The sequence below is a fragment of the Hypanus sabinus genome, chromosome 21, assembly GCF_030144855.1.
Source record: "Hypanus sabinus isolate sHypSab1 chromosome 21, sHypSab1.hap1, whole genome shotgun sequence".
Lineage (NCBI taxonomy): Eukaryota > Metazoa > Chordata > Chondrichthyes > Myliobatiformes > Dasyatidae > Hypanus > Hypanus sabinus.
The window spans coordinates 59,983,140-59,997,015 of NC_082726.1; the positions used below are offsets into that span (position 1 = coordinate 59,983,140).

Consider the following 13,876-nt stretch of genomic DNA (forward strand, 5'->3'; position numbering starts at 1 on the left):
CTGATCCACGGTGGCGGGCCGGAGCCTTGCGGTGTTCCCGTCCCTCACCCCGGTCTCTGGCCTCCCCCGCCCGCTGCCCTGGGCCACCCGGACCCGGCACCTGCCAGCTCCGCTCCTGCTTCGTCCATCGGTCTGGCAGAGGGGCGGGAATAACCTGGGTAAATAACTCAGAGTAGTGATTGATAAGGGGTAAGTAACCTCGGTTAAGGGCGCAAAGAATGGTAAATAACACGAGGATAATATCAAGGGTTAATTACTGGGTAGATGAGTTAATAACAGGCATAAATAACGACACGGTTGGGTAATTAACAGGGTTAAATAAATCGAGGGTTCAATAATTCAGAGATTCATTAACGGAGATTGAATAATATGGGGATAAATAACTTAGCAAATAAAAACCTGGGGTGGTAAATTGTGGGTTTATGATCAGAGTTGTGTGGAGGGGTACATGATGGACAGCTGAAACAGGGGTAAGTGGTGAAGGCTGCAGAGGGATGTTTGATTAGTGTCCGGTAATAACAGGGGTGGAGGAAGGGGCTGAGAACCTCATGGTGTGGGATGAGGGGATCAAAGAATCTGTGTGAGAGAAGGGATGGGGCAAATGACCTTGAGTTTTGAGGAGAGTGGATGAGCCCAAGCTGGAGGTGGGTGTGACCAGAAGAGGAGATAGGGTTCGTAAATGACTGTTTGGGGGGGGGGGGGTAAAAGTTATGTGTTGGTGTGGAGAGAGAGCGGAATTTGAATATTGAGGGGCAGGAGGAGGTGGGGTACATGAAAAGAGTGGACACAGCTGAGAAATTGAATGTCTGGACTGGAGGGTGTAACCCAGGTTAGAGATGAGGGAGGACAAGTCAGTGAGGATTGATTAGGGAGGGGGCATTTGTGGAATTTGACCAGGACATGCAACCCTCTCCCACCAGGCGTGGATGATGGGATTTCTCCGGGTGTATTTGGATTGTTTCTTCTGGAGTGTCAGAGGCCAAGGGAAGACCTGATGGAAGTTGTAAGATTTTGAGGGGTGTAGTCAGTCAGAATCTTGAAAAAGCCTGAGAAGAGTTTATTAGTCAGAATCTTATTCCCAGGGTAGAGATGTCAAATACTAGTGGGCATAGTTTTAAAGTGGGGCGGGGGGGGGGGGGAGGTGTTTCAAGGGCATGTGAGTGGGGGGGGGCAAGGTTTTTTCCCCACACAGAGAGTGGTGAGAAAGCACTGCCAGTGCTGGTGGTGGAAACATAACAGGTGGTGGAAGCCTTCAGGTAGGCATATGGATATGTGGGAAATGGAAGGATATGAGTCAAATGTTATCAAAAGCAGACTCGATGGGCCAAATGGCCTGCTTCTGCTCCTATGTGTTATGGTCTTAAGCAATTAGGGGGTTTCACGGTAGCGTAGCAGTTAGCATTACGGTATTCTGGGAACACAGGCCAATTGACCTGTTACTGTCCCAGGTCAATCATTTCCCTCCACTCCCCACATATCCATACACCTATCTAAAGGCCTAAACATCTTTGTTATCAGTTTCCACCATCACAAAGGAGGTGGAGTACGCTTTATAATTACATCAACGTGGCGGGTCTGTCTCAGTGCTGCTCACCTGACTTGGAGCACCTAGCAGACAATAAAATCATGAACACCACCTCACTATATTTTCCTCTCTTGTTGCAGTACTTGTGTAATTTTCTTTTTTACGTATACTTACTGTAATTTATAGTTTTTACTATTATGTATTGCAATTTACTGCTGCTGCAAAATAACAAATTTCTGGACATGTGCCAGTGATTTTAACCCTGATTCTGATTCACCCCAGCAACACGTTCCAGGCACTCACCACTCACTGTAAAAAAAAAACCTGCCCCCCCACATGCCCATAAAGCATTCCCCCTCTCACTCTACAGCTATACCCACCAGTATCTGACATTTCTACACCAGAAGTAAGATTCTGACTGTCTATCTTAGCTATTCCTTGCATTACTTTATAATTGGCTGAGATTTCTGTGTTCCACCTAACAACAACCTCAGTTGATTTCCCCACTGTATCACTGACATGGTGATACGTGTCTCTATCTGAAGTACGTGACATGAAGCCTGCGTCCTGCCAGTGGTCTGAGAGGTTGAAAGGAGTCCCCTGGTACTGCGTGTTATCTCCTGCCTCAGGTCTGTGCTTACCCGTCAACCAGCACCTTCAGGATAACCAGTGTACCATCTCACGGATGTGGGTGCTTGTTTCACCTTTACCATTTTGTATTACAGGTTCCTTAAGGTTGTCGTAGCAAGTTGGGTTGGGGGATAGTGAGGTAGTGGAGATAAACTCACACTACCTATTAAATACTCACAATGGAGTGCATCTTAAATAGCCTCCTGGCCTTCACGTGTGGCTTAGCTACTAAGCCCAGCGGAACCGTTTCTACTGACAGGAGAAGGGGTTAAGTGAGGCTTACTGGCACTTTAAAACCAGTCACTCCAGGCAGATGGGGCTCATCAACCATGGTTGGCAGCTAAACCCACTCACAGGGAAAGCTTCGGCAATAAACTCTGGGAAAAATATACAGAGCTGGAGCCCCTCAGGCAATCCTGCATTGAGTTGAATTCCGACTGACAACTCCCGCAAAACCACCGATGCCGTCTGTATCGGTCTCTGCCGTTTCTTTGGATTCATCAGCTAAGTGGAGAGGGAGAGACTGCAGCAGGGGCAACAGCTCGTTTTCCATATCGTACTACCCTGGTTCATGTACTAGTTTGCACACACATAGATAGCTAGAATGCACCATCCTTGGTCAATCCCAACCAATGAAGGGCCTCAAGGAAAACTCCCTGGAACCTGAGATTGTGAATCCACCATACCAATGTTGGTCTTTCTTTAATTATTTAGGTACCTGTTGGCTGAGAAGATGGACAATGTCACACCCAAGGACACCAATGGTTCCAGCCCGCCATTGGTGTTGGTGACTGGTGGGTGCTCGGCTTCTACGTTCTGCTAGACTTTGCCGACATTTCCTATTGCACGTGTTAATCCTGTTGCAGGGACTGAACTGCAAATAATGCTTCGTGCAATGCGTAATAAAGAATGTCCTGCTGGGGATCAACAGCCTGGGGAAACTGCCTCCTAAACTCAGTGACCACTTTATTAGGTACCTCCTATACTGAATAAAGTGGCCACTGAGTGCATGTCCGTGGTCTTCTGCTGCTGTAGCCCATCCACTTCAAGGTTCAACATGTTGTGCATTCAGAGATGCTCTGAGATGTATCATTATTTGAGTTACTGTTGATTTCCTGTCTGCTTGAACCAGTCCAGCCCTTCTCCTCTGATCTCTCTTCTTAACAAGACATTTTGCCCACAGAACTATTGCACACTAGATTTTTTGTTGTTTATTGTACTAGACTCTGTAAACTCTAGACTGTTGTGCATGAAAATAGCAGGAGATCAGCAGTTTCTGAGATACTCAAACTACCCCATCTGGCACCAACAATCATTCCACAGTTAAAGTCACTTAGAACACACTTCTTCCTCATTCTGAGGTTTGATCTGAACAACAACTGAACCTCTTGACCATGTCTGCATGCTTTTATGCAGTGAGTTGCTACTGAATGATTGGCTCATAAGATATTTGCATTAACAAGCAAATCTAATATCTAATAAAATGACCACTGAGTATGCACAACCAGTGTGGAAATCTTAAGCAACACAAGCAAAATGCTGGAGGAGCTTGGCACAACAGGCAGCATCTGTGGAGGGGAATTGGCAGTCAACATTTCGGGCTTCAACTCTTTACCAGGACTGGAGAGGAAGGGTAAAGAAGCCAAAATGGGAGGGGAGGGAGTACAAGTTGGCAGATGGTAGGTAAAACCGATGAGGGGAAAGGGTGAACCAAGGGCAATGAAGTAAGGATTTGGGTGGTGATAGGTGGAAGAAGCTGAAGAAGAAGAAATCTGATAGGAGAGGACAGTGGACTATGGGAGAAAGGGAAAAAAAAGAAAGAGAAAACCAGAGGGAGATGATGGGAAGAGGAGGGGTAAGAGAGGAGAATGGGGAATCAAAAAAGAGAGAGGGGGTAGGAAGTTACTGGAAGTGAGAGAAAATGATGTTCGTGTCATTGGGTTGAAGGCTACCCAGAAGGAATACGAGGTGTTGGTCCTCCTACATGAGGGAAAATAGGCCCTTCAGTTCTGAAACTCCATGCCAACCATTACTGGTACTCCGATTTCATTCTCCCCACATTCTCATTGCTTCCTCACTGATTCTACCACTCAGTTACACATTAGGGACAATTAAACTACTTTCTAATGCATCTCTGGGTGTGGGAGGAAACCAGACCACCCAAGGGAAACCCACACAGCCATAGGGAGAACATGCAGGTTGCTTCTCTAAAGCTTCAGAGGTTGTGAGGAAACACGAGAACACAAGGAAAGGGAGCAGATGTGCAGGGCAGTTTTTTTTATATATACACAGTTGTGGATGCCTGAAATGGGCTACCAGGAACGGTGACACGGACAGAAATGAGTCCTGATGAAGGGTCTCGGCCTGAAATGTTGACTGCTTATTGTTGTAGTTAATAGTGCCACTCAGGTGCTCCCACACAGGAGGAGTTTGCATATAGTACAAGCAGAGTATCAATAAAGTTCAGCTGAATATCCTGCAAGGCTGACATACTGGTGTCCCTCAATATCAAACACAACATTTATTAATTTCCATAGATGCTGCATGACTTGCTTGAGTTCCTCCAGCATTTTGTGTGTGTTACACGTAAGAGGCTGTTGGGATGGAAGGATGTGGGCTGTGTGCAGGCAGAGGTGATTTAGTTCAATTCTGCATTGTATTTGATCCAGAGGTCAGGATTGAACCCAGGTGTCTGGTGTCGTGAAGCAGAAGCTCTACTAACTGTGCCAGTGTACAATTCCACTAAGTTGGGTTGATAAGTACACAAAATTCAAGTTCAAAGTGCATTTATTATCAACGAATGTACAAATTATACAACCTTAAGATTTGTCAGCCACAAAGCAAGAACCCAATTTTAAAAAGGCCAGCACCCAGTGCGCAGAAAATGATGAGAATGACCAGTGTAAATACAAGCAGGCTTTTCCTGCTGATGTTGGGTGAGATTAGGAATGGAGGTGACAGGTTAAAGGTGATATTTTAGGGGTGCTCAAGGGTGGAGCGAGTGTGGAATGAGCTGCCAGCAGAAGTGGTAGATGCGGGCTGGATTTCAATGTTGAAGACAAGTTAGGATAAGCACATGGATGGGAAGAGCACTTTATGGAAGTGTTCTCTGCATTGTGATCAATGTTTGTTCCTCAGATAATTCTCTGAAGACATAAGATTGTGCTGTTACCTCTCTGGTTCTTATGAGATTGTGCTGTGTACAGATTGGCTGCTGTGTTCCCTATAAACAGTGTCCATAGAACATTACAAAGCTTTGCCTTTAAAGCTTTGCAATATGAAGTTGATGTGATAGGTGCTACATGAATGCATTTGAAATTTGGGTACAGACTAGACTGCATGTAGCATCTTTACACAACATCTGCTCTCAGATCCTCTTAACTTTCTGGGAGCCAACTGTCCTAAACACTACCTCAGAGATGATGTCTTCCTGCTGTGATTAAGGCTTTGCTTGCTCTTGTGTAACCCAGTCAACATCGGCTTTGCACCGAGTTCACTTCTTGACTTCCAACAGGGTTCGGACCGTTCCGAAGATACCTCAGTAATCCCAGCTGGGTGGCTGTTCAGGTACCGAGATCGTTCCAGGTGCGGGTTATGTCCAGAATTCTGGCTGCTAGTTCTGTCCTTCAAGCCCAGGGTCCCAAACTCATTCCCAAAATCCAATTGGATGCTCCCTGAGTAGGACTGAGGTAATATTTGAGAGAGGAGATTTTCCAGAATCATTACAGGAGTGAGGGACTTCAGTTACGTGAATATAACTCAAGCACCAATGCTGACAGGGGTCTATATACCTCTTCCCCGTGGAATGTGTGAGTGTTCCCTGGGTGCTCCAGTTTCCTCCAATAGTTTAAAGATGTACTGGTTAGTAGGTTAATTGTTCATTGTAAAATGTTCCATGATTAGGCTAGGATTAAATTGATGGGTTGCTGGCAGAGCGGCTCACAGAAGGGCCTGTTCCACACTATCTCCAAGTAAAATACAATAAGTAAATTCTAGGGAAACAGAAATTCTCTTTGAACAGAGGAGTTCTGTTGCAGATATTTTTACCTCAAAGTGTATAGAGGGGAAACAGGCCCTTTAGCCCAGCTCATCAAATTCATCCGAAGTATTTCTACGGGTTGCATTACCATCTGGTACGAAGAGGCCACTACACAGGATCAGAAAACCTGCAGAGTGTTGTAAACTCAGCCAGATCCATCATGGGCACTAACCTCCCCGGCATCAAGAACATCATCAAAAGGAACCAGACAACAAAGTTCACAACATATGACAATAAACCAGATGCTGATCCTCGTTTGGCGATGCCAACCAAGATGCCCATTTAAGCTAGTGTCATTGGCCCATTTCCCTCTCAACTTTTCCTTTCCACGTATCTGTCTTTTTAATCTTATTGTATCTGCCTCACCCACTCCCTCTGGTGGTGTATGTGTGTGTGTGTATATATATATATAGAGAGAGAGAGAGAGAGAGAGAGAGAGAGAGAGAGAGAGAGAGAGAGAGAGATAGCTCCACATATAGACCACTTTCTGGGTGAAGAAGTTGCCCCTCCAATCCCTTATAATTTTTTCTCACCTTCTATCCTTGTCCTCCAGTTTTTAATTCCTTTTCCCTGGGGCAAAAGACTGAGTACACTCACTATATCCCTCATGATCTTTGTACACTTCTGTGAGATCATCCCGCCCCCTAGTCTCCTATGGTTCAAGGACTACAGTCCTAGCCTATCTAACCTTGTCCTACAACTCAGGCTCTGGATCTCTGGCAACATTCTCCTGAATCTCTTTTGCACTCTTTCCAACTTAATGACGTCTAGACAATGTAGATAAAGGGAAATTAGTTTCCTGAGTGGATGGGTCACAAACCAGGAGTAAGTTTTTCCATCTTCAGGACAGGGAAATATACCACTGCGCCAGCCGTAAGATCAGGGTTTGATTCCCGCCACTCTCTGTAAGGAGTTTGTGCATACACCCTGTGTGGGTGTCTTCTGGGTGCTCCGGTTCCTCCCACAGTCCAAAGATGTATGGTTAGGGTCACTAAGTTTTGGGCATGCTATATTGGTGCTGGAGACATGGTAATGCATCCTCGGACTATGTTGCTTGTTGTCGCAAATTATGCATTTCACTGTAATGCAGTTGATAAATAAAGATAATCTTTCATCTTTAATCCTTGCTGTCCCTTACCAGTGTTCCTGTTTCACATTCCCCGTTTTCCCATCACCATCTCCCTCTGTTCATGAATCCACTTTTGCCTTCTCTGTTCCTCACCTTAGCCCCTCTGTGACAGTGAGGTTCATGTCCTCACTACTCTCTGGGCGAAATGTAGGATTTGCCACCTCTTCCTTCCCACTATCCCACCACTCCTCATTTGCCCCTCCTGTAGACTCACAAAGAAGTAGGAATTGGCTATTTAGCCCCTCAAAGCGGTCCTACCATTCAGTAGGATCTTGTCTAATCTACATCAGGCCTCAAGATTCTTTAATGTCATTTCCTGTACACATGAGTAAAGGAGAACAAAATAATTGTTACTCGGGATCCAATGCAGCACAAAAAAAAATCACAAAATATAAATAACGCATTAATAATATTAAAGAAACACAATATAAATGCATAAGATAGCTTATTTACATAGATTGACTGTATGTCCATAAAGTGACATTAGGCACAGGATTGTCTGTATGTAAGGTGACTCTGACAGCAAATGATAAAGTAGTGGTGGCTAGGGGTGTGGAGGGGTGGGTTAGTGGGTGGAGGTGCTGATCAGCCTCACTGCTTGGGGAAAGTTAACTGTTTTTGAATAAGGTGGTCCTTGGATTGATGCTCTGTGGCCTCCCACCGATGCGAGTGGGACAAACTGTCCATGAGCAGGGTGGATGGGATCCTTCATGATGTTACTGGCCCACTTCAACTGCAGGACCTTGCCTGGGGTCTTGGCTTCCGAGTCGGAGCTCGGTGCAGGGATGTGAATGAGGCAGGCCCTTCCGTTGCCATGGTGTAGAGAAAGGTAGTAGACAAAGTCACACAGGAACCTGAGGGAGAGCTCAGATTTCGGTGAAATAGGATCAGCGGGGGGAAGAACCACCGCGGCATCTGTAAGCTGCAAATTAATGGTGGGTTGGGGGGGGGGGGTTGTCTGTGATCTGCCCTCCCCAACACACATACACACACTCCTGGGCATGGTAGGGAGCCTGCGATTCTCCAACAGCATTTTAAATCTATTCTACATCTCCCCCTCCTCTTGACTGGATATGGGCGAGGACAGATTCAAATCAAAATCGGTTTAATATCATTGTCATAAGCAAGCCATGACACTTGTTGTTTTGTGGCGGGAGTACATCAAAACTAGAAATTACAATAAGTATGTATCCACGTATAGATAGCTATATAGGGTATGTAACATTAAATTAAATAAGTATTGCAAAAAGAGAGGGAAAGAAGACTGGGGCAGTGTGTCCATGGATTCAGTATCCATCAGAAATTTGATGGTGGAGAGAAAGAAACTTCTTGAAATGTTGAGTGTGTGTCTTCGGGCTCCTGTATCTCCTCCTTTATGGTAGCAATGAGAAGAGGGTATGTCCTTAATAATGGGTGTCTCCTTTTTGAGGTGTTGCCATTTGAATGTGTCCTCGATGTTGTCCTTGCGGGGAGGGATGGTTAACAGGTTTTTACTCTGTGATTAACTCAGTCTGATAATTCTGTCTGCTCTAGGAACTGAAGGCATTGGGTCTGGGTGAGAACATCCGAATGCACATTGCCCTACTGCCTGTGCACTACCAGAGGTGCCGAGAGCTGGTGGCCAGGATGTGGGAAACGCTTCGGCCACAGGTACGGCAGCTCAGGATTGGTGGCACGTGGCTTCCCAGCAATGAGCTCCCGGTATCCGGGGTGGGACTCAGTCCACAGATAGAGTGGTCCTGGGCAATAACAGTAGGTCAGCTGGTGCTGCTAGAGATCCCTCACAACTGACAGGGCAGGGCAGCCAAAAATGAAAAGGCAAAGATTTAAGGTGAGAGGGGAGCAATTTCAAGGGACCTGAGGTGCATTTTTTTCACATGGAGAGTGGCGTGTATGTGGAAGGAGCTGCCAGAAGAAGTGGTTGAAGCAGGACGTTAATGACATTTAAAAAACATTTGGATCTACTCAACACCTGCCAGCTCTTGCTCGACGCCATCCTCTGTAACACATGGGTACTGGAAACCTTGAGCAACACACACAAAATGCTGGAGAATGCAGCAGGTCGGGGAGCATCAATGGAAATAAATGAACAGTTGACATTTGTGGGCTGAGACCCCTCACTTTTCATACTGTCTATCCTCCCCCCCCCCACTACACTTTAGGATTTCGACCCAAAGCATTAACAGTTCTGCAGGACCCAATGAGTTCTCAGTGTGTCATTCTTCTTTCTTTCCTCTTCCTTTCCAGACCTGATGAGACCCTCAGCCTGAAAGTCGACTGTTTATTCTTCTCCGTGGATTATTTGGCAGATTTTGTGTATAGTTTTTTGTAAATTCTACTGTATTTCTTTATTTTTCTGCAGGAAAATTAATCTCAGGGTGGTACACAATGCCACCTACACACTGTACTTTGGGACAGGTACATGGATGAGAGGGGTATGGAGGGATATGGTCCAGGTGCAGGTCAGTGGGACTAGACAGGAAAATGGTTCGGCACAGCCAAGAAGGGCCAAAAGGCCTGTTTCTGTGCTATAATGTTCTATGGTTCTATTTAGGCCTCTTTGGTTGGAGTTGACCGAGGATGTTGCATTCTATAATGAAAGCCAGGGCAGTACAATATGGAGACTCCCCCTCTCCTCACAGCCGATGTGTCCAAAAGAACAGCACAGACCGATACAGTTTGCCACCAGCTACATTGCAGGAGTTGCCAGTCAGCATTGAACTGAACGTAGGACTGCCTTAGGGACCCCAGCTCCAATTTTGTCTTGGGGTTTATTCCCGAAGCCTTTCCATGAGTTGTAAGGTTTGAAAGCGGAGTCTTCCTTCTGGATGAGCTGCCAACCATGGTTCACGAGCCCTATCTGCCTGGAGGATCTAGTTTTAATGAGCCAGTAACCTAACTTTCCCCCTTCACCTGTCAGTAGAACAACTCAGCTGGGCTTAATAGCTAAGTCACGCATAAAAACCAGGAGTTGGACTTGGTAGTCAGAGGCTATCTGAGACACACACTATTGGGAGCATTTAATGGGTAATTAGAACTTATCCCCGCTAACCACCTGCCCTCAGCTTAAGAGAGCCAAATTTACTTTCATCTCCAATTTACCTTAAACTTTGAGTAAATTAACTTTGAACTTTCCTCCAGCAGATTGTTTATTGATTGTTGATTCAGGTTCCAGAGTCTGCAGTCCTTCATGTTCTGGGACTGGGTGTTTGGGTGGAGAGGCAGAGCCTGGGGGGGTGGGGGGGGGGTGCTAGTTTACCAGTGGTCAGAATGGGCCTGAGCAATTCCAGCTAACATTCTCTGTGTCTCACTTAGCTGGCGGTCCACATTGGGGTAGCAACAGCAGCGAAGACCGTCATTCTCGAACAATGCGCCAAGAATCATGGATACAAAGAGGGCGATATCTGTGGCCTCACTCCGGAGGGGAACTGCTGCATCGAGGGAGGGCCAGAGGAGATCGAGTCACTTGTCAATATGAGGGCAATCTACAAAAAATTCCGCTCAACAGATATCGCAGTCCTCCATTCCAGAGATGCAGGGAGGTAAAAGAAGATGCAAATGTCATAATACTCCAGCTTGTATTCAGGCAACAGAGGGCCTAACTCTTAGTCACAGAGTCATAGAAATGTACAGCAGATAAATAGGCCCTTTGGCCCATCCAGTCTGTGTTGAACCATTTAAAATAATCATTGTGACGGGTTGCAGAATGGATCCCGGAAGGTAGGTTTGGAGATTCAGAAAATATTGGGAAAAAGGTACTGGGGAATTTGTTTAGGTGCATAAATGTGTGGAAGAATAGTTACAGTAAGTCATGGCTGGGGTTGCAAGCTCTGACTTCTGGTAACTTCTCCCCTTTGACCCCTGACTTTGTTTTCCCTTATCCCTCTTTCCTCATCTCCACCCCCATGACTTTCACATTCAGGTTCAAAGTTACGTCAAAGCGTACAGTGAAATGTGTCAATTGTGTTAACAGCCAACACAAACTAAGGAGCTGGGGGCAGCCCACTAGTAAAGCCATACATTCTTGTGGTCAATACAGCGCGCCCACCATATGCTGCAGAACAACATAAGCAACAACAACACAACAACAACAACAAATCAAACCCCTTTCCCACCCACTCACTCACACTCCAAATCTCCAACCATCCACACCTCCCTGTTGTTCCATGGTCCACTGTCTTGTCCTATCAGATTCCATCTTCTTCAGATCTTTCCTTCTTCCACCTATCACCTCCCAGCTTCTTACATCCTACTTCTCCAACTCCATCTTCTTATTTCCCCCCCACACCACGTGGATTCATCTATCATCACCCCCCCCCCCACCTTTTTATTCTGACTCCTGTCACTTTCTTTTCCAGTGCCTTTCAAAACATCAGTTGTCCATTTCCCTGCATAGATGCTGCCTGATCTAGTGAGTTCCTCCAACACTTCTTGTGTGCTGTGTGAGTAACGAACAGTTTGGTTGTCACAGTACGGATCACCCATCCCAGTTATTGAAAGGTTTGGACACAGTTCCTGGGCGCTGGTGAGATCACACCTGACACTGTGCACAGTTTTGATCTCCACATTTAATGAAGGAGGCACTTCCTCTGGGAACAGCACCGGGAAAGCTGGTTCTTAGGAAGAAGCTACAGACATTTGAGAAGAAGTTGAGTTCATGTTCAGTGGTATTTGGAAGAATGAGAGGCAGATTGGTTGAAGCACAAATGATCCTGAAAGTGTTTGAGAGCACGCCTCCTCCAGTGGGTATCTGGAACCAGTGCCAATGTTTCTGAACGCCGGGTAGGAAATTAGGAATGTCTTCCCTCAGGGAATTGTGCCTCTCTGGAACTCTCAATCCCAGCGAGCAGTGAGGTGGCAATCAAGGGACATGTGATGTGGGAAAAGAGAGTTGGAAAGTGTGAAAGGAGATCAGATCACTTAGGGTGGCACGATAGTATGGTAGCTAGCATAACACTTTACAGTGCCAGCAGTCAGAGTTCAGTTCCCACCGCTGTCTGTAAGGAGTTTGTACACTCTTCCCATGACCATGTGGTTTCCTCCAGGTGCTCCAGTTTCCTCCCACATTCCAAAAATGTACAGGTTACTGTCAGTTAGTTTGTTACGTTGGCGCTGGAAACACGGTGACACTTCTGGGCTGCCCCCAGCACATCCTCAGGCCGTGTTGAACATCTTAAGCCAAAACAACACATTCCACTCTGTGCTTCAATGAGCATGTGACAAATACAGCAATTTTTTTTCTTATCTTATTGAACAACAGTAGGTTGGGGCTGAGTGGTCTATTCCTGCACCAGCTTCTTACAAAGAAGGTGATGGTAATGGGGAGGTGCAGAATAGATTCACGAGGGATAATCACAGGCTCTCTCCCATTGCCAGTTGGAAACCCCCTGCCCCCCCCAACCCACCATTAACTTGAAGCTTACAGATGCTGCGGTGGTTCTTCCCCCCGCTGATCCTATTTCACTGAAATCTGAGCTCTCCCTCAGGTTCCTGTGTGACTTTGTCTACTACCTTTCTCTGCACCATGGCAACGGAAGGGCCTGCTTCATTCACATCCCTGCACCGAGCTCCGACTCAGAAGCCAAGACCCCAGGCAAGGTCCTGCAGCTGATCGTACAGGAGATGCTCCAACAGCTGGAGACAGATATCCACTAACAGCAGCTTTGCAGAGAACCATGAGGAGTGTCTACAGAGAGAGAAAGAAAGGCTGACTCACATTTCGTAGCACCTTCCACCTCCCTTTCCGATTGTCCCCACAGCCTGTGAAGTATCATTAAAGTTGACAACTGTCCAAAGTTAAAAATTCAATGTAAATTTATTATCGAAGTACATATATGTCACCATATACAACCCTGAGATTCATTTCTTGGGGCATTCACAGTAATTACAAAGATGCTTCATAGAATCAATGAAAATTGACAGAATAAGACCGACAAACCACACAAGATAGACAAACAATCAATGTGCAAAATATAAACTGTGTAAATATAAAAATAAATAAAATAATAACAACAAATAAACAAGCAGTAAATATCAAGAACATGAGGTGAAGAATCCTTGAATGGTAACAGGTGAGTGTTGGGGTGAGTGAATATCCTCTTCAGGGAGAGGATAACATAGGTTAGTGTTATCCTCTCTGGTTCAAGAGCCTGATGGTTGAGGGGTAATAACTGTTCCTGACCTGGTGGTGCGAGTCCTGAGGCTCCTGTAGCTCCTTAGTGATGGCAGCAATAAGAAGAGGACATGGCCTTGGTGGTGGGGGTCCCTCATGCTGTCTTTGAAGTGTGTCCAGAGGGTTCACGAGGATGATTCCAGGAATGAAGGGGTTAACATATGAGGAACATTTGGCAGCTTTGGGCCTGTACTCACATGAATTTAGAAGAATGCTTGGGGAATCTCATCAAGACCTACCAAATGTTGAAAGGACTAGATAGGGAAGAGGATGTTTTCTATGATGCGGGTATCCATAACCAGAGGGCACAACCTCAAAATTGAGGGGGTCACCCTTTTATAACAGAGGTAAGGAGGTGTTGTTTTTAGCCAGAGAGTAGTA

General features: G+C 45.9%; 1 protein-coding gene across 1 annotated transcript; it reads left to right on the forward strand.

Annotated features, from left to right (window-relative positions):
• Window positions 1-52: 52 nt before the first annotated feature.
• On the forward strand, window positions 53-13,109 carry pgpep1l (pyroglutamyl-peptidase I like). The gene is made up of 6 exons (XM_059946670.1): window positions 53-189; window positions 2,870-2,949; window positions 5,670-5,722; window positions 8,857-8,973; window positions 10,639-10,865; window positions 12,810-13,109. The coding sequence occupies exons 2-6, from the start codon at window positions 2,889-2,891 to the stop codon at window positions 12,976-12,978; spliced, it is 627 nt and encodes a 208-aa protein (XP_059802653.1). The 5' UTR covers window positions 53-189; window positions 2,870-2,888; the 3' UTR covers window positions 12,979-13,109.
• Window positions 13,110-13,876: the final 767 nt, after the last annotated feature.